We start from the raw sequence: 20,599 nt of genomic DNA, 5'->3' as shown, positions 1-20,599 counted from the left end.
GGATGTGGTGTATATGGACTTCAGTAAGGCATTTGATAAGGTTTCCCATGGTAGGCTCATTCAGAAGGTCAGGAGGAATGGGATACAGGGGAACTTAGCTGTCTGGATACAGAATTGGCTGGCCAACAGAAGACAGTGAGTGGTAGTAGAAGGAAAATATTCTGCCTGGAAGTCAGTGGTGAGTGGGGTTCCACAGGGCTCTGTCCTTGGGCCTCTACTGTTTGTAATTTTTATTAATGACTTGGATGAGGGGATTGAAGGATGGGTCAGCAAGTTTGCAGACGACACAAAGGTCGGAGGTGTCGTTGACAGTATAGAGGGCTGTTGTAGGCTGCAGCGGGGCATTTACAGGATGCAGAGATGGGCTGAGAGGTGGCAGATGGAGTTCAACCTGGATAAATGCGAGGTGATGCATTTTGGAAGGTCGAATTTGAAAGCTGAGTACAGGATTAAGGATAGGATTCTTGGCAGTGTGGAGGAACAGAGGGATCTTGGTGTGCAGATACATAGATCCCTTAAAATGGCCACCCAAGTGGACAGGGTTGTTAAGAAAGCATATGGTGTTTTGGCTTTCATTAACAGGGGGATTGAGTTTAAGAGTCGTGAGATCTTGTTGCAGCTCTATAAAGCTTTGGTTAGACCGCACTTGGAATACTGCGTCCAGTTCTGGTCGCCGTATTATAGGAAAGATGTGGATGCTTTGGAGAGGGTTCAGAGGAGGTTTACCAGGATGCTGCCTGGACTGGAGGGCTTATCTTATGAAGAGAGGTTGACTGAGCTTGGTCTCTTTTCATTGGAGAAAAGGAGGAGGAGAGGGGACCTAATTGAGGTATACAAGATAATGAGAGGCATAGATAGAGTTGATAGCCAGAGACTATTTCCCAGGGCAGAAATGGCTAGCACGAGGGGTCATAGTTTTAAGCTGGTTGGTGGAAAGTATAGAGGGGTTGTCAGAGGCGAGTTCTTTACACAGAGAGTTGTGAGAGCATGGAATGCGTTGCCAGCTGCAGTTGTGGAAGCAAGGTCATTGGGGTCATTTAAGAGACTGCTGGACATGCGTATGGTCACAGAAATTTGAGGGTGCATACATGAGGATCAATGGTCGGCACAACATTGTGGGCTGAAGGGCCTGTTCTATGTTCTATGAAAGGTCACCCACACACTGCTTTGTGTCTAATGATAACCCAAGACTGGTTGATTCAACACTGATCGTCATATGCCGAGGAATCAGTTTGCAGAAAGTTACTGCAGCAGAGTGCAAGTTGGGGAGATAGGCATATACATGAGGATATCTTTGACAGAGATGTACTTGAGTGATGACTTTGGTACCTGGCAGTGAGAATCCCTGACAGAAGCCAGGCAATTGGACTGAGAATCACCACAGGCAAGCAGGAACAGGAGGCCATTCAGCCCTCAAACCTATCCCACTATTCAATTATATCATAGCTGGTTGATCTCTGCCTCACTGCTTGGATTCAAAAACCTTTGATTCACTTGCCTGACAAATGTCTAACAAACTCCACGTTCAAAATACTCAGACTCAACAGCTTTGCAAGGGGTGGAAAGTTTCTGATTTTCACTGCCATTTGTGTGAAGAAGTATTTCCTGTCATCACCCATGAGTAAACCAACTCTAATTTTAAAGCTAATTGCCTTGTACTGGAAACTGTCCACAAAAAGTAACTTCTCTATAACCGCTTGTTAAATCAGCTTAAATGCTGCAATCATGCATTCATCAATTTTCTACGTTCAAGGGAACAGGAGCCTTGTCTACCCAACCTGGGGGTTGAAAGTTAATCCTTTAAGCTGTGGCATGAAACATGCTTTACTCTAAGGCACAAAACCGAAATCTCAACTTGGTTAGCACAGCTGCTGCAAGAGAGAAATAGGCCTAATTCCCCAGAGCCAGTAGTGGCTGGGTGCAGTGCCAGGGAGCTGCCTTGTGGGTACAGTTCCTGACCTGTGTCCTTGCAAAGCTGCTGGAAGAATTTCTGGTTGTAGAGGTAAGCGACTCCACTGATTTCCTCCACCTTGGCCTCTGCTGTGGTGTTGTGGTTGACAAAGTTAGCTGTGATCCCAATCGCCAGTTTCCCTCGCATTTCCTTCTTCTTGAACCCTACAAGTTTCACAGACAGAACTCAGTGAGAATTGGTAAGACAGTCTGATGGGCTGAGCTATTGTTTCGAATGTGTAACAACAAAGGCAGAATGAATAACAACACTGGCAACCCACAGTGGGTTATGGTACACATCCACTGTTCCTGTGAAACCCAATGCCAACTGAGTTGGGTCCATTCTCATTGTGCCTCTGTCAGGAGACTGTGGGCTCTAGTCTCAGTCCAGACCAAGTTGGTGGGTCTATCAGATCGCATGGCACTATTTCAAGGTGGTCTTGAATGTTTTCTCATGGCTAAAATATCTCTCTCAACAGCACTGAAAGAGAATATCTGTTCCTTAATGCATGGGAGCTTGTTATCCACTGTTTCACTAATGGATCTCACTCAACACAACATTTCAAAACCACTCATTAGCTGTAAAGTGCTTCAGGGTAACCAAAGGTCATGAACGTAGCCACAGCAATGCAAGATCTTACTTTTAAACCCTCAGCCTATACGGAGTTGATTGACCTCAGCAGCAGAAGTATCTCAGTCAGGATTCCAGCTCCTGATTCAGGGACAGAATATGTAGTACAACTTTTAAGCAGGTAAGATTGAGGGTGCATGAAAACAGAATGCATACAGAATGCCCAGGAAGCACTGTTAACTACCAGGTCTACTGTAGGTCTGACAGTCTCAATGCCTGATAGTAACAGGGGTGCTGTGTCCAAGTGACCTGGATGATTATGAAGGTCCAACATCTCATACCCAGTGCCACCTTCTATTCCTTTACTCTGTTTGTTCTCTCATCGGGCTCAACAGGAGCGGACAAATCTTCCAGAGTACCTTTTCTACATGTGTCTCTACTTGGAGAATCACAACAAACAAAGCTGTTTCATCTTGGAACATGTATCACTGCAGCACTCAAAATACAAATCCTCTTTCATACGAGCAGAATGCATGGGCCCTCTTGCAAACTCACAAGTGTTTAACTAACAACTGAACAAGTTGCACCATACTTTGCAAGGTTTATCAAGTACTACTTCCTCCCTCATGGTGAAAGAGTGGTTTGTGTGTCATTTCCTATCCAACAATCTCACTAAAGCTGTCACATATCAATGCTCCAGCAGATTCATACTGAAGACATGCAAGTCCACTTGTCTCCCTATTTCATTTGAGCATCTCTAACTTCAATAAAACTGCAGATTTTGTGGTATTGCACATGGATGACCAGGTGCCTATGATGCATCTTAAATATTCTGCTAAAGAGCAACCATTCAGTGTTGAGAATTTTTTAAAAAATGCATTGGCATCATTGTGCTGTGAACAGTTAACAATGGGCCCAGGGTTTCAGCTCATTATTGCGTTTTATTAATTCATTCTCATGATGTGAACATTGCTAAGCCATTTATTACACTAAAGGACATTAAGCATTTTAACAAGGGTTACTGCTAGGCTAGCTTGGTGTTTTAAAGTCCAGAATTTTTTTATTGAAGTCAAATTTCACAATCTCCCATCTGATGGAGATGTGAATCCATTTCCCCAGCCTGTGGTTCTTGGATTACCAGCATAATGACATTACCAATGCACCAGCTGTGCATCTCCAGCTGTGGTCTAAGCACAAAGGCTGGCAGTGACATTCCAGATCTAAGCTGGCCATCCCTCCATTTATGCTATTACCCAGAGCCAGGAAACAGTCCCAAGCTCAGGATTATCAACTATGGCCAACTGCAGGATAATTCTCTATGGTGTTGATTAAAGGGCTAGATCCTTAAGGGACTTCTCTTTCCAGATAGAGGATCCTTCAGGTCAAGGACTCAGTGTTTCCTTTCTGCACACATAAGACAGCCAATAGGAAACCGCTTCATGCATCCTTTTCCCCAGTCAAATTTCTCATCCCAATTGGAGATGGGAAACTCTTACCAGTGACTGAAAAGCACAGGGTTATAAAGAGCAGAGCGATAAACAGAACTTGTCCCAAGGTAGATCATTACCATCAAAGATACAACTTTCAATTTGACCTTTCCTTCTTGATTTTAGACGTAAATTACAGATATTCAGCCTCCTGTGTGAAATGAATGCTTTTTTTCCCATCAGTACTCTGAGGTTATGAGAAGTTCCATAAAAAATTAAAGTTACTTTTTATTCTAAATGTGTTTGTTCGGGGAAATCAGTAATTACATTCCAACTGCCTCTTGTTCCAAGTTTGCTTCTTGACCAATTCTTCTTTATTTTTTCAAAGTCTTAAACATGTAAATTTTTGGAAATGTACGCAAGATTAATGACAAGTCAGCAATTCAATTTTTTTTTATGGTGTGACCAATCCTATTACATGGTCTTACCTTCAGGGACGTACTTGCCTCCACCAGCTGAGACAAAGACATCAAACTCATACTTGCACAGTGGGTGGCCAGTTGGCAAAAGATCAGCTCGCCATCCAACCGCTGTAAAACAGAGACAAAGATTTACAGACTGAATGCCGAGGACTGTGTTCTATAATGGATGCAGAACAGACAGAGAACACAGATGGTATGCAATAAAATAACTAATGCACACAGATTACTTCCTGCGTGTGTACAATTCCCCAACTCTTTCGTATTCCCTCCATTCTACCAACTATGAGTTGTTATCACCCTTTTTATGTGTTTTTCCTCACAGGTGTCTTTTTCCTCCACCCCCAGCAATCATGGGTTAATTTACCAATGGGGTATTGGCTTTTTGCCCTCTGCCATCCATTCACAATGTGATCGGTGATCGGTGGGCAGTGTCATGGGTTAACGATACCCACCGCACAGACTCACATCACGGGAATCATGCAGCAAGCTCCCTCGCTTTCACACCACGTCTGTACCTTTCTCTTTCTGATCTTTCAGAGGCTTTATGAATCCTTTGTATTCCACATTGACATGAACTTCCACACCCAGGATGAGGGTCACCTTCAGCAGAATTAGTTGCAATTGCCGGATGCCTGGTACAATACAGATCGTAAAATTAGTTACATGTTGGAGTCAATTACTGCAAGGTTTTCAATAATAAGGAAGATAAGCCACTGGCAGTAAATCTCTAATGTAATATTTCCAAATATACAGGGAGCCCAATGTATTACAGTTAAAGTACTCCTGCACAGTATGTCAAATTCAGGACCATAGTCCTTTTACTTTTATGATGATGCTCTAGAGTCACACAGAGATTTGAGACAACTTGAGGTATTGATAGGGAAACATTTTGCATTCTTATAGACTCCATATGTTCCTCTTTTTCCTACCACTCACCCTGTCTCTATAAACTTACTGATGTGGTCGAGGGAGCCGGAGCAGAATTTTCCATAGAATTTCTTGGCTCCAAGACCTCGCAGGTCATGGATGGTGAATGGCCAGAGGTGGAGAACATTGTTCCGCGAAAAGCTCTCTCTCTTCTCCACAACAATGACTTTGGCACCGAGAAAGGCGAGTTCGATGGCAGTGCGGAGGCCACAGGGACCAGCACCCAGGACCAGAGACTGCAAGAACAACAATGCCAAGGTCAGAAAACCCACCAGAACACCATTACAACCTCCGAAGGAGAAACAAAAGGCTGTTTCTAATGCAGTGCGGGGCCCGTGCCAATCTACAGCCACTCTCTTAACAGTAATTGTCCAAGGTGTTTCTACACCTGATATCTCCCATTTACAGAAACTGTAAGTAAAGTAAATGACTGATGGTAGCACTAAGTGCTGTAAAGTGAGAGACCACTGAAACACAATAAGGGAAGCACAGATGCAGGATTTCATAAAGGATCCTTCATTTCTTGGTTAGATGCAACAAGTAGAACTCGAGACAGAGTGGGCATACTGCTCGCTGCCCGCACTGCTGGCACAAAGCTGGAATGGTAATCTGTGAGAGGGCAGTGTGATGTCATCCAATAAAGACTGCTGTAACATTTCTGCACTCATCACAGGGGGTAAGGAGGGGAAATGGTATTGACAGGGAAGATCTGCCATGGTCACAGTGAATGATGGAACTGGCTCACAGAGCCATAAGGCCAACTTCTGGTCCTATCTTTATCTTATCTCTTAAAGTCGTCACCATGACAACATTTGACTTTAAGCCTGGCCAGACCTAATTCAAGCCAAGTTCATTCCAGTCTGTGCAAACCAGACCCATCTCATTTGCTAGTGTGGAGCAAAGCAGTTGTCGCTCTTTGCATCTTAAGTGTCTAAATAGCCACTGGTAGGTGCCAATGACAGATGAAGGGTCTGTCAGGATGCAAGCCCTACCCTTGTATATCATCAGGAATACCCGGTAACACTGGGGCAAACCCACTAACACACAGGTCAATGGGAACAGGAATGAAGGGTCTGATCGTGCACAGTAGTAACCCCATCTCAGAGGCCATGCTTTCAAGTGACCTAGCAATCCATTCAGTTGTATCAAACAATGATAAAGAATATGAAACAGCAGCTCAAGAAGACGGGGCCACAACTATTAATAGCTTTAGTATTAATAAGTTATGGCTATAAATAAATTTTAAGCAACCTGAGAAAGTGTAAAGTAGGGGAAAGTGTTCCTTTTAAACTCTCTAATCTGAGAGTATTTGTCATGCACAATTGAAATGTTTCAGGTTAAGACTGCAGCCAGAGGCTCATTCTGGTTTCTATACTTGCTGCAATTAAGAAATAAGAGAAACTGCTGATGAACTGATTAAATGGATTACAGAAAAAAAGAAATATTTATCAAAGTGAAGGAGGAGCCCAGCACCTTTTTCCAGTGTCCCCTAGAAAACTATTAACATTGCAGATGAGTGCAAAAGGTTTGATGTAGTTGTTGTAGTAGCCCCGCTGGAAATGAAACTGTTTGCTGCTTTACTGAAAAACACACGTATCACGCAAAGAATTCCACTGACAAGCACTTAGGATTGCCAGTCAGCTCGCAGCATTGTCCACTTGTATGTCCTGGAAGCCAAGGACATTAATACAAAGGACATTGTTCTTTACAGACAGACAGAAAGAACATGTACACACACACACATTTCCACCTAAAGCAAGTAATAGCCATTCTCTGGTTTATTCCTCAGGTTAACCAATGACAGTCAATCTGCCTGGTTTAAATTTAGTAAAGCTATCAGTCATCATCTAACTAGTGCATTCTCCATGAGAATCAATCAAGAGTCCAGGTGCCAGTCACTTAGCCTACCCTCTCATACAGTATAAATGTTAGTTTTCCCTTTAAATTGATGTTCTTGCAAAGTGTCCTGATGAATGCAGGACAAAATGTGCCATTTTTCTACAATATTCAAGTTTTACAATATTCAAATACTGAGTATTTGCAGCATCTTAGGTAGAAAATAAAACTGTCACAGATAAGAAAACAGGAAGTGGGAATGGAAGTGGCAAGGGGGGGCGGTGGAGCTCAGACATAAGACTTATGACGGGGGGAAGAGGAAGGTACCAGACTGCAGAGAATAAATCGATGTGAGGAGAATTGCTAAATAGTGAGGCAGAGAAAGAGAGGGCAAGGGAAAGAACTGGCAGAGATAAAACTGCTGTACCAGAGTAGTTGATGGGAAAAGTTTATGATCAATTTCTAGAAGAACAACATAAAATGTAAGCGGTCAAGTAAAAGGTCTAACTAACGATAAAACGAGAAGCTATGTTCCAGTTCCAATATCCTATTTCAAAATCTAATTCCACACTCATAAATTGACAATGTCAGAGGAACTGAATTCCCCAGACCTGAAGCAAGAGACTGGATTTTGGGAACACCAGAGGAAATTAAAACAAAATTGCAGTGCTGATTTATTGAAAAGGAGATTAAATTCAAAGGCTGAATCTGTGCTATGGCACAATGATTGCTGAGTGTTCAAACAGCATATATTTAGCATTCATGATGCAGGATGTCACTTGCCTTTGTATTAGCACAAGCCTGGCCTTGTTCATAATTTGGGTGCGATGCTCGCTTATCGAGCTTAACCCACAGAGCCTTGGCCTTCCAGTAATTGAGGCTGCCTTTTAGCTTCTGGTAGAAACTGCGATAGTCGGCAGGATCCAGGTGCAGGAGATTGCAGAGCTCGTGGAATAGGCTCAACGTCTCTTTACATGTCTTCCCTTGCAGGAACTTGTCAAAGAGACTGTGGGCTTCATTGTCCATCGTGGTAAGAGTTGTTACTCCTGGTTGTCTGACAAGGTCCTTGGCGTTCTTCCAGTCAGCACATCTGAAAGCTGGAACACAGTAGACTGGATATTACTCTCATTCCCGGCTAATGTCCTGTTCCACTTAGTCATCATTCAGTCTATGACTAACTCTTTCTGCAGGACAGAAGCAAATGAAATACAATTAATGACCTTTGTATCTACTACTCTCTTTCTGCTGCTGATTACTGCGAGGATATGATTCCATGATACACCAGTTCCTTGCCTGCATGGTCATTCATCCTCAAGTTTGTGTATAAACGTCACAAACGTATTTGAATATAGAGACATCACAAACTCACTCCAACTCAATCCTACAAAAGGCTTCATGTCCAGTAGAAATCAGAAACCGACTTAAATGTAGGTCTCTCAAGGCCTGTCTGTGCTCTAAAAGGATTTCCGTACCTGAAGGTGACGTCTTTCAAACCCAGACATTTCTGCCCTCTGTGAAAAGGACTTTCCTTCAACAAATATCAACTCTTCATAAAAGGGCTGCTCCTACCCCAATGATCTCTCTGGGTCCCGAGGTTGAACAATGAAGAACCTGCATTTATATAGCACTTTTTACGATGACTCAATGTGTCAAATCTAGTTCAGCCAATGATGTGCTTTCTCAACAGAAGCCACTGTTGCAATGTAAGAAAGTCAATTGGCACACAGCACTCTCCCACAAACAGGAACTAGGACTCTTGAGTCCCTTTCAGCTTCAGATTTCTGAAGCTTTACGCCATTTAGAAAATAGCCTCTATTCTTCCTACCAAAGTGCATGTCCTCCCACTTTCCTACATTGTATTTCATCTGGCACTTCTTTGCCCATTCTCCTAACCTGTCCCAAGTCCTTCTGCAGCCTTCCTCAATGCTACCTCTCCCTTATCCTAAGTTGGAAAATTTACCTTCAGGAGGACTAAGAGGTTTGTAAATGTTGAAATGTGTGCTCATATTTCAAATTTAATTTAAATTTCGTTCATCAAGATCTCAACATTTACTAAGAACATAGGAAGACGTGACCTGGTGTAAAATTCTGAGCTGAAACATGTGATGCTGACAGCATCTAGGCTTCAAAACATCCCAGATGTTCATTTACTTTTCTGTCCATTTGTTGACCATTCTCGTGGAATATGGGGTGAATATGAATAAGTGAACGTGAGTGGCACGCTGGTTCACAGCGCCAGGGACCTGGGTTCAATTCCACCTTTGGGTGACTGTGTGGAGTTTGCGCATTCTCCCTGTGTCTGCATGGGTTTCCTCTGGGCACTCTAATTTCTCACACAGTCCAAAGATGTGCAGGTTAGGTGGATTGGCCGTGCTAAATTGCCCATAGTGTCTAGGGACATGCAGGCTAGGTGGATTAGCCATGGGCAATATGGAGTTACAAGGATAGGGTAGGGGGGTGGGTCTGGGCCTGATCCTGTTCAGAGGGTTGGTGTGGAATCAATGGACCGAATGGCCCATTCCACACTGTAGGGATTGTATGATAATAACGTGAAGCATGTTGCAAATTGAACAGTCTGAACTGGAAACCAGTAGAGAAATAAGACTCTGTGCCTAGAAAGGTACAGATTCAACCAGGACTGTAGTAATATATATTAAAACAGAAACAGCTGGAGAAACTCGGAAGATTTACATTGGACATGAAATTTTAATTTGCTTCTTTCCACAGATGCTGCTGACTTTCTCCAGCACTTTCTGTTCTTATTTCCAGTTTCCAACATTGGCAGTTGTTTGATTTTAACTGTAGTAACAGTATGTGGTGTGAATAAATGTCTAAATCCAGATTACTGCCGCTGAAATGTGGCAGACAGGGTTTACCAACATTGCCAGCATCAAAGGGTCGCCATTTCAGGTTTCCAGCTTTGTATTGTAGTAACTGTGATGTTATCACACAAAGTCTGCAGTAACTAGTGATTGCCCCGACTCCCAGGTAAAACTAGGCTGTGGCTATGTTCCCTGGAGCGTCGGAGGCTGAGGGGTGACCTCACAGAGGTTTACTAAATCACAAGGGGCATGGATAGGGTGTACAGACAAAGTCTTTTCCCTGGGGTGGGGGAGTCCAAAACTAAAGCATATAGGTTTAAGGTGAGAGGGGAAAGATTCAAAAGGGGCTTAAGGAGCAACTTTTTCACACAGAGGGTATGCCTGTATGGAATAAGCTGTCAGAGGAAGTGGGGGACGCTGGTACAATGGCAACATTTAAAAGGCATTTGGAAGGGTTTAGAGAGATACGGGCCAAATGGGATTAGGTTAATTTAGGATATCTTGTCAGAATGGATCAAAGGGTCTGTTTCTCTGCTGTACATCTCTATGACTTAAGCTCCCAGCGTTTTTCAACAGGGAGCAACAACAGATTAGAATTCATACAGTGTGGAAACACAAGTTCACCTCAACCCCCTGAAGAGCATTCCAACCAGGCCCATCCCTGTAACCATGCATTTCCCATGGCTAATGCACCTAACCTACACATAGAACATAGAACAGTACAGGCCCTTCAGCCCATGATGTTGTGTCGAACTTTTACCTGAAACCTAAGGTCTATCTAACCTCCACCGCTACCTTATACCATCATCCATATGCCTATCTAATAGCCGCTTAAATGAGCCTAATGAGGCCGACTCCACTTCCCTGTCCAGCAATGCATTCCATGCCCCTACCACTCTCTGAGTAAAGAACCTACCTCTGATGTCTCCCCGATATCTACCTCAAATGCTGTATGCAATTTAGCATGGTCAGTCTTTGGACTGTGGAAGGAAACCTGCACAGACAGAATGTGTAGCTCCATAACAGTTGCACAAGGGTACAATCGAATACAGTTCCCTGGCGCTGTGAGGCAGCAGAGCTAACCCCCTGAGCCACAATGCCACCCGAAATTAAAGCCCTGGGTTTAAAAAGCTCAATCCCACTGATGCTCTGAAATCATGCAGTCCTCAGAGTTCGTACCCTATACTTCCAGAAACAGACACAGCAACTGACAGAAAAATCTTTGAGCATAAGACGGTGCAGCATTTGCGACAGGACCTGCTTCTGCAGGTCGCCTCACCTGGTCAATGCTGGAGGAGTTCTGAACTGATTGAGAATCGGTTCCAGAAGCCGGCTGTCCTCACGGAATCGCATCAGACCCTGACAAAGGGACACATTATTACAGTCTGGATGGTCAATTTCACATTACAAAATTTAATGTTTGTTTCTTAAGCTAACGAAAAGTGACTGCATGCTTTTACACGCCCAGAATAGAGAAATGTACAGAAAAGCATCAATGAGGATAGCAAAGGCGAACCCTGATACCAGCTGACGATTTTTCCCCTAAAAGCGAAATACTACCGAGACTGGAAATCTGAAATAAAATCAGAGGCCGCTGGAAAAACTCAGCTATGCTGGCAGCATCTGTGGAGAGAGAAGCAGAGTTAAGGTTTCGAGCCCATTTGTTTTTAACTTGCCCATCATTTTGAACCGTGTGTGTGTTTGGTCTGAACCCACATTTTGCACCTCTTTGTGTTAGCTATTATTTAACATAGCAACACGCCCAGATCTGGAAATAGCCCTGAGTTTATTCTGCTATAACTCCAAGTATGACTATGCATGAGGAAATGTTCTGTGGATGATCTGATCTGATAGTCTTGTTACTCAGGAATAAACCATTAAAAATTTAAATGGGCGGTTGAGCAGGAAAGGGACTGTTGATGGACCTGAGGCTCAAAGTGTGTAATTAGGTGCTAAAACCTTAAAATCTTGATAAAGGAGAGATATGTAAATCACTCTTGTCAGACCTAGCCACCATTGTTAGAAAAGCTTTAGGGAATTTTACAAAGAAACAGAGATAATGGGAATGGCAAATGCTGGAGAATCCGAGATAACAAAGTGTAGAGCTGGATGAACACAGCACTGTTTGGCCTGCTGTGTTCATCCAGCTCTACACTTTGTTATACAAAGAAACAGGTGGCTTGAAATGAACATGTCTTTGGGCGAACACTTGTGGGCTGGAATGATAAAGGGAAAATATTTGAATATAAATGGTTTTACCTGTTGTGTTTTTTTTCCCATGATTTCTGGAGGAAAGAGTTCTACTTTTCACAAAATGTAAAATCCACATTTTTTTCTCTAACATGGAATAAATTAATATAGCGATTTACACAGCATTGGACGTTTCAAAGCACTTTATAAGCCAACAAAACACTTGTCGAAAAATGGGAGTTGAAGCCATAAACTAAATTAGCTGTGTGCCTTTCAATAGCAGAGCAGAATGAACGGGCTGGATAGTCGACCCCCTGATCTTACACCTTAGTGTAAATCAGTATTGCACCTAAGTGCAATCAGTATCTGTAGTAGTGCAGGAAATATACCGGCCCATTTGCACCCGAAAACTTCCAATAAATCTGTTTTCACAATCTGATGTTAACTGAGGGATAAACAGAAAAGGGTCTGATGAAGGGTCTAGGCCCGAAATGTCAGCTTTTGTGCTCCTAAGATGCTGCTTGGCCTGCTGTGTTCATCCAGCTCCACACTTTGTTATAGCAGATCTTATGGATACCTCGGTGTTGTTGTCTTTTTATATACACCTAAGTACGGAATGTAGTCTTGGTTTACTGTCTTAGCTTAACAATGGCACCTTCAGAAGTACTGTGCACACATAGTACTGCACTTAGTGGCTAGCTCAGCTCAGTTGGTTGGCCTTGCAATACAGAGTGACGCTAACAACACAGATTCAATTCCTGTATTGGCATAAAGATTCCACCTTGGTCTTTGCTTGAGGTGTGGTGTTCCTCAGATGAAACCACCAGCAGTCAGAACTTTGTTTTCTGAAGAAGGGTCCAGACAGATGCAAAACGTCAGCTTTCCAGCTCCTCTGACGTTGCTTGGCCTGCTGTGTTCATTCAGCTCCACACCTTGTTATCTCAGATTCTCCAGCATCTGCAGTTCCTACTGTCTCTCACCACCAGTCAGCTCCCTAATGATAGAGTGGAACTATGGTGAACTACATTTGCCCAATGTAGTTTTTACTTTTCCACTCAACCTCTGGTGTGGGTCTCCAACCAGAAACATTTTACAGGCAGCCTTAAAAACAGTGAATGAAGGGAAACAATTTATTGAAGGTGGAACAAAAATCAGGAACGTCAGCATTAGTAGTAGCCTTATTTTCAAAGGAGGGAAATCAGCTGGTCCTTTCAGACAAAAAGATGGTGAAAATGGAGAACGCTCTCCTCATAAAATGCCTGTGGCTAGGCAGGGAATACTTCAGAACTGAAATCAACAGGTTATTTAATTGGCCATGAAGATTAAGGGTGACCATTCCGAGCTGGGTAGATGCAGAGCATCCCCGAGCTCAAGTAATGGGAAAGCACAGCTTGAGGGCTGAATGGCCTCCTCCTGTTTCTGCAGTTGCTTGTTTGTGTATCAGAAGCCCCAATGAGTTTCAAAGGCAATGATGAACAAAGGTGTCAAAGGTTATTTGGAATAGGCAGGAATGCAGTGTTAAGGCCACAGCTGGAGTAGTCATCATTCTATGGAATGACAAAGCAGGCTCAATGGGCTGAATGGACTCCTCCTGCCCCCAGTCAGAGGTTTGTATGATCATATGGGTCAGGATTAACTGCAGGCCCCTCCTTTAGAAACACCTCATTTGTGCCTCAAGCTAAGCAGAATGAGGAGGCCCACTAAGTAGTCGGGGGCTGCCTGAGAACACCAGGTACGGTGGGATCTTGGTGAGAAAAATAAATAAGCTGCTACCCCTCCCTAAATTGCAACATTTGAAGCAAAGTTAATTGGCCATCAAACGCTCTTCACACAATTATGTCAATTGCTGTTCTGTTATAGCACATAAGATCTGGCTAGAGTTCACACACAGTGCATTTGGACAAAATTTAAACTCAAAACCCACTCACATTCAAGTGTTAAATATTAGGTGCCAGGATCTGTGGATATCAATCATGAGCAGGAATCCGGGCTCCTGTTTTCTTTTCCCGGCCTCAAACAATTGAGATTATTTGAGAAACATTAAGAATCTCATTTCTGACCATATTCGCAATGAGGAAGATTACAGCCGTTTTGCTCTTTATGAACAGCATTCATGAATTCATTTCATATATCTCCTGTTTAACCCATTTCCTGATTTCAGGACCTATTTCAAAGAAGAGGCCAGACATTGCAATTGACTGCCTGCTCTTGGCTTCTGCTATTGTCTGGTCAGAACATGACACAAGGAAACCTCTGCACCAAAGTAAAACTCACCATTTTTCAAGTCACTGTTATACTGTAACAGTTTTCTGTTCCTCTTTCAGGAAACTACCTCTCTACATCATTCTACTCCATTTGTATCCTGTGTGAGGAACTGAAGCTTTCTAAATACATTGGGATGCACTGACCAGAGTGTAGCAAACTCATAGGATCTTGTAATGTGTTGCCCAGGATGATCAACTCTTACGAACAAAAATAAAGGAGTACTGATTGGCAGGGGAATCTGGGTGTACGGGTACACAGGTCACTGAAAGTGGCGATACAGGTGGAGAAGGTCATCAATAAGGCATATGGCATGCTTGCTTCATTGGCTGGGGCAGCGAGGTTAAAAATTGGCAGGTAATGTTACAGCTTTATGGAAACTTGATCTGTATGGCCCATGTCATTCCAACGGACTGGGTCTCTGCCTCTTTTCTTGTTGGACTGGACACATAAGCTGTAAGAAATTCTCCTGAACACAATCTAAAAACACTTGCCCCTTTCTGCCCTTAACACAATCTTTATTCCAGTCTATGTTTGGGTAATCAAGGTTCAACTACTTTATAATGCTCGCACCTCTCTCCAACTTCCATGCACATGTTTCTTTTGTCATTGCAAAGCTAGTGCTAGACAGCCTCCCATTTAAGCCATCACAAGAGCCACCTTTTATCATTAACATTTCCAAGCCTGTCGTTGCAAGAAGTGCCAAACATTGCATCACACCTCCCATTGCGAATGGCACGATTATCACAAGTGATGGCAACATACTCACTACAAACCTCCCAGCAGCGGGCGAGGTCTAAACACATTGTACTGACCAGACCAAGATGCTAACTGAATACAGCAGCATCGCAACAGCTTACCCTACCCCACATTGAAATATGTTAAAACACAAAGCCCAGCTCAGCAAGGAGAAGAAATGTCAGGTTATCCTTTCCTGGCTAGGCGCCACTGAGAAATTAGTGCCATATGCTCCACTTCATCTGTTTTAACAAACGTACGGTGTTGTGGGGTTGACCACATGAGGCAGCTTTGAAAGAAACACAAGATCTGCATCCAGTCTCAGCAGTGTGATTGTTCTACACGTACAAGTCTAGGTGGTGAATACTGGCAGAAATGTGACCAACAGCCAAAGACCAGCCTAAACTCACCCTCAATACTCTTGCAACATCTTCCCATGTGAGCGGGGTTCACTTGACAGCAATGAGGGGCAAGAAACTGGCTTAATTTCTCCTTCCTGGATCAATGATGCTGAACTGAACAGCACAGCCCTGCTCTACCCTCTGCAGCTATGCTCCATTGAGGTTTACACACTGTAGCAGGATACCCAGATTGATTTCACACCCAGCCTTCCATCTGCCATCCCTGTCTCAAGTGATGATAGAGCGAGTGGAGCCATGGCCTGGAAATGCCTCTAAGATTAGGGAATACAAATCCCTTTCTGGTTTTCTACAGCATTCTGCTAAACACCTGGCAGTGGAGTGGGAGAATCTGCAAAGAAATTGTCTTATAATACTGCCTATATCCTTTACCACCCAAAACTTCACTCTCAGACTCTTTGTTCTTTCCATCGGTTCAATACAGTGCTTTATTGCACATTGTGGATATGATCGTGAACATGTAATTCATCTATTACACATGGCTTCCAGGGTTATAAACTGCACACCAATGATTCCACCACACATTCAGGTGGAACCTGAACTCGAACTGTTTTTCTCTGATAGGAACATAGAAGACCATTCAGCCCTTCAAACCTTGTCTGCTATTTTTGACTATAGTTGATCATCTACCTTAAACCCTTGTCTGTACTGTCCCCGTATCCTTTGATGCCATTTGTAACTAGAACACTATCAATTTCTGCCTTAGACTTGGTTATTAATTGAATTCCTAGTTTTCTGAAGCAGACTGTTCTAAAGAATCACCACTCTGTGAGAAAGAGCTGGTCCTTGTTTTAGCCCTAAACACCTTCCCTTTTATGCTGATACTGTGCCCCTGGTTTTAAGACTCCACAGTCGCAGGGAAACATTCTATCTGCATCTATCCTGCTTTGCCTTTTGTGAATTTTGTAAGTTTCTAATTATTCTGAACGCTAGAGAAAATGAGCCCTTGCTCATAGAACAGTCTCAACAACACAGGAATGAGTCTGACAAATCTATGTTGCACTCCCTCTACAGTAAATACACCCTCCTTGAGACATGAGGACTGGAACTACAGATAATACTCTAGGTGCAATCTCTCCAGTGTTTTACACAATTGAAGTGAGATGACTTTTCTCTTCTACTGAAATCTTCATTACAAAGGCGAACATACGCTATGCCTTCCAAATTGTTTACTTGGTAGACTGCAACTGTCTCGTATGATTTGCTGAACACTTGAATCTTTACTTTTTGCTCAAAAATTTATCTTATACATAATGTCAGTCAAAATAGAGCAAGTCAGAGCCTGGGAATTCTGAGGTGAATAACTCACCTCCTGACTCCTCAAAGCCTGTCCACCATCTGCAAGGCACGAGTCAGGAATATGATAGATTACTGCCCACTTGCTGGGATGGGTGCAGCTCCAATAACGCTCTAGAAACTCAACGCCACCCAGGACAAAGCAGGTCCTTGACTGGCACCCCAGCCACCACTTTCAACTTGCACACTCTTCACCAATGAAGCATCCTGGCAGCAGTGAGTACCACCCAGGAGAAGTGCCACAAAAACTGCCATGCCTCCTCAACACAGCATTGTCCGAACCAAGGATCTCTGCCACCTAGAAACACAAAGGCAGATACTTAGGAACACCACTACCTGCAAGTTCTCCTCCAAGTCACATTCAATGCTTACTTGGAGCTACGTCACCTTCATTATCACTTGGTAAAATTCCTGTACCTCTCTCCCTAACACTATAGTGACTGTACAACTCCCCGCCATGGATTGCAGCAGTTTAAGAAGACACTTCACCAGCACTTTTAGCAGGACAGTAAAGGCCAGGCAATCAGCGCTGGGTCAACTAGTGACACCCAAAATCTTGAGAATGAATAAAAAGAATATTTGCAATTAAACTCAACTCGTCCGTATACATCGTGTTTCCAAACTTAAAGTGCCTCGAAAAAATTGCAATACTTATTATTTGCAATATACATGCCATGTTAAGCATACCTACCCTCTTATGAACATCCCATACCCTATCCCTGTAGCCCCGCGTTTGCCATAGCTAACCCATCTAGCCTGTATACCCCGAACACTGCAGGACAATTTAGCATGGCCGATCCACCTTACCTTCACTTCAAAGTGAGAGGTGCACAACAATGCAATGGATATAAACTTTTCTCTCTACACCTGCCTCAAAATGATATCATTATTTGTGAACTTCACAGTGTAACTTATTTCCAAGGAACATAGCCCCAGGGGTTTGGCAGTTTCTAGACTCTCGGCTCAAAGGCCTTAGAAGATGACTTTTCCCTATTGTACCTCCCCAACAGCTGGTCCCAGGTTCAGTGTGCCCCTCAGCACAAAGTCCTGGACCTTGGAGTGAGACAGTTTTTTTTGGTTGAAGGCAGTGAAAGGCCAGCAGGTTTCAGATACCAAAGAGCATCTTTCACTGAATTGATATTCCTCCAGGTGCAATTGGTGTTTGAAGTGGGTGGAACAGTTATTAAAACCCAGAGTCCTGTATCACAGAGTTGGATGAACCTTGACAAAAACAATAGCATCCTGACCTCCTTTGCGAAGGCACATTCCACGAGGATGTGGACAATGGTCTGTTCTCTTCCATGACTGCCTTGAGGGCAACATGCAGAGACATCAGACATGAAGGAAGGATCTGATGGGAAAGACCTGTTCCATCACCAACCAAGCTATGCCTTGGTGCTTGTTTGCAACTGTTGGCTGTGAGACATTCTTTCAAATGACATTGGCTATCTGCTGAAGGAGCCTTCTGATAGGGTCCCTAACCAGCTCCATTACCAAGCATGGTACATGCCCACGACTGCCTGATGGACAAAGGCAGATACTTGGAAATACTACTTCCGATAAGTTCTGCTAGAGCTTCAATGCTATGATGGAGTTATAGAATCAATCACTATTGCTGGCCAAAAATCCTGGAATTCTCTCCCAACGAGCATTGTGAGGGTACACCGCTTGTAGTCTAAAATCTATTTCTGCATATTCTTCTCCTCACCGGGACTACATTTCCTACACGGTACAACTGCTCGCAGCATTCTACAAAGTCCAAGACCCATCCTTTGCAAACTGGAGTCAGGTAAGGTCTTAGCAGGTCATGACATTGGATGGACATGTGCTGGGTATCTCTGCACTGTGTGATGCAACTGCACATGAACGTGGTCATGATGACAGAGCTGATATTGGGCAACAGTGTTCCTCCTTTATCAAAACGTTTGTATATCAAGCTTTCTGATTGATTGTAACTCTGCTTCTAATGTCGGCAATGTGCAGTTGGACCCAACTGCATTATGGACAGCACATCCACCATGTAGCTGTGCAGTTTTCTGTCAAAGGCCTTTTCCTGCATCTCACCCCCACCAGCCCCTCACACACTACCCCCATACACCACCATACCCCCAAACCCCCACCTCCCTCCCTAATTGCAACCCAAATAGCGTGAGGTTCTCTAAAACCTTCCTGCCTTTTATTGATTGGTCTGATTGAGGTGAACCATCAACCCAGAGCAGATCTGACCTGATAGACAATGTCATTGGATAGACATCTATAGTCTACATCCAACAGCCAACTGCCTGGGCTGCTAGATTAAAATGAATCCATTGATGATGACGACATTTCTCCTGTACACTTCTGGGGCTAGTGAAAAATGCTCCTCAATCCCCCTACCCTCACCCTCTTCCTGTTAATGTCCAAGTGCAACACTGAGTGTTCCAGCACGGAAACAGAGGCTTCAGTCCAATGTGTCCATGCCAACCAAGTCTCCCAAACTAAACAGGTCCCATTTGCCTGCGTTTGGTCCATACCCTTTCATGGAGTCATAGAGATGTACAGCACAGAACCAGACTTTTCAGTCCAACTCATCCATGCCGACCAGCTATCCCAGTCCTATTCATATTCATATGCAAATGAGTTTTAAATGTTGGAACTGTACTCACCTCTGCCACTTCCTCTGGCAGTTCATATGGGCGTGAAAAAGTTGCCCCTCAGGTCCCTTTTAAATCTCTTCCTGCATGTCACAACCACAGACTGTGGAAGAAAGAGCTGCTGTCACACTGGCGCATATTCAGTGCCTCATTGATTTTGTTTAGAACGTCAGTATAGTTTCAAGTGACATTACTTTCCTGTTGGTAGTCATGTTACTGGAGGGCAAACTGTAACCCCACACAAACACAGGAAGCATTGGAGAAACTCAGCAGGTCTGGCAGTATCTGCGGGGGCCGGAGTCCATTGAGAACGTTCTTCAGAACTGGAGGATAACCCCACACCACAGAGGAGGAAAATTTAAAGAGGACACACGTTGTTTGGACCTGAACAACGCGCTGTTTCCTCATCCAGGTGAAAGGTCAACATCCCAAAATAAAAACTCTTATTGCTTCTTCACTGATATTTCCTGCTGAGTATTTCCAGTAATTTCCCCTTTATTTCAAACTTGCAGCTTCTTTGCTATCAGAGATAATGGGAACTGCAGATGCTGGAGAATCCAAGATAACAAAGTGTGGGGCTGGATGAACCACTGGGCTGCAGGGTTCCCAAGCGGAATATGAGTTGCAGTTCCTGCAACCTGCGGGTGGCATCATTGTGGCACTGCAGGAGACCCAGGATGGACATGTCATCTGAGGACTATCTGGACCTAGGCCCGAAACGTCAGCTTTTGTGCTCCTAAGACGCTGCTTGGCCTGCTGTGTTCATCCAGCCCCACACTTTGTTATCTCAGCTTCTTTGGTACCTTGCTTTCGTTTTATTTTGATGTTTGTTCTTGCATTCAGATACATTTCCAAAATACGAACAGGAAGTAAACACAGCCGCTTTTGGGAACAATGAACAGAGTACTGAAAACAGCATGAGGAGACGGTGGTGCGGTGCTAATATTACTGGGGGCTAGTAATCCAGAGGCCGTGTCTAATGGTCTGGAGATGCAGGCTAACATCTCACCTTGCAAGTGGCATGGTGGCTCAGAGATTAACATGGG

At 43.7% G+C, this 20,599-nt stretch overlaps 1 protein-coding gene across 5 annotated transcripts in view; it reads right to left on the bottom strand.

The window, feature by feature from the left end:
• mical1 (microtubule associated monooxygenase, calponin and LIM domain containing 1) overlaps positions 1–20,599 on the bottom strand; it is a 91,799-nt gene that overhangs the window by 61,404 nt on the left and 9,796 nt on the right. For 2 of the 5 annotated variants that reach the window (XM_048553481.2, XM_048553485.2), the window contains exons 2-7: positions 11,295–11,374; positions 7,977–8,290; positions 5,386–5,593; positions 4,946–5,062; positions 4,437–4,538; positions 1,960–2,115 (exon numbers count right to left, since the gene is read on the bottom strand). In XM_048553481.2, coding sequence (XP_048409438.1) covers positions 1,960–2,115; positions 4,437–4,538; positions 4,946–5,062; positions 5,386–5,593; positions 7,977–8,219 — 826 coding nt within the window. In that variant the 5' untranslated portion in view covers positions 8,220–8,290; positions 11,295–11,374. Of the gene's footprint in view, positions 1–1,959; positions 2,116–4,436; positions 4,539–4,945; positions 5,063–5,385; positions 5,594–7,976; positions 8,378–11,294; positions 11,375–19,565; positions 19,657–20,599 lie in introns of all 5 variants that reach the window. The other 3 variants (XM_048553484.2, XM_048553483.2, XM_048553482.2) reach the window with 3 other exon arrangements.

Source organism: Stegostoma tigrinum, chromosome 21, assembly GCF_030684315.1.
Source record: "Stegostoma tigrinum isolate sSteTig4 chromosome 21, sSteTig4.hap1, whole genome shotgun sequence".
Taxonomy (NCBI): Eukaryota; Metazoa; Chordata; class Chondrichthyes; order Orectolobiformes; family Stegostomatidae; genus Stegostoma; species Stegostoma tigrinum.
This window is presented reverse-complemented; position numbering and strand designations above follow the sequence as displayed.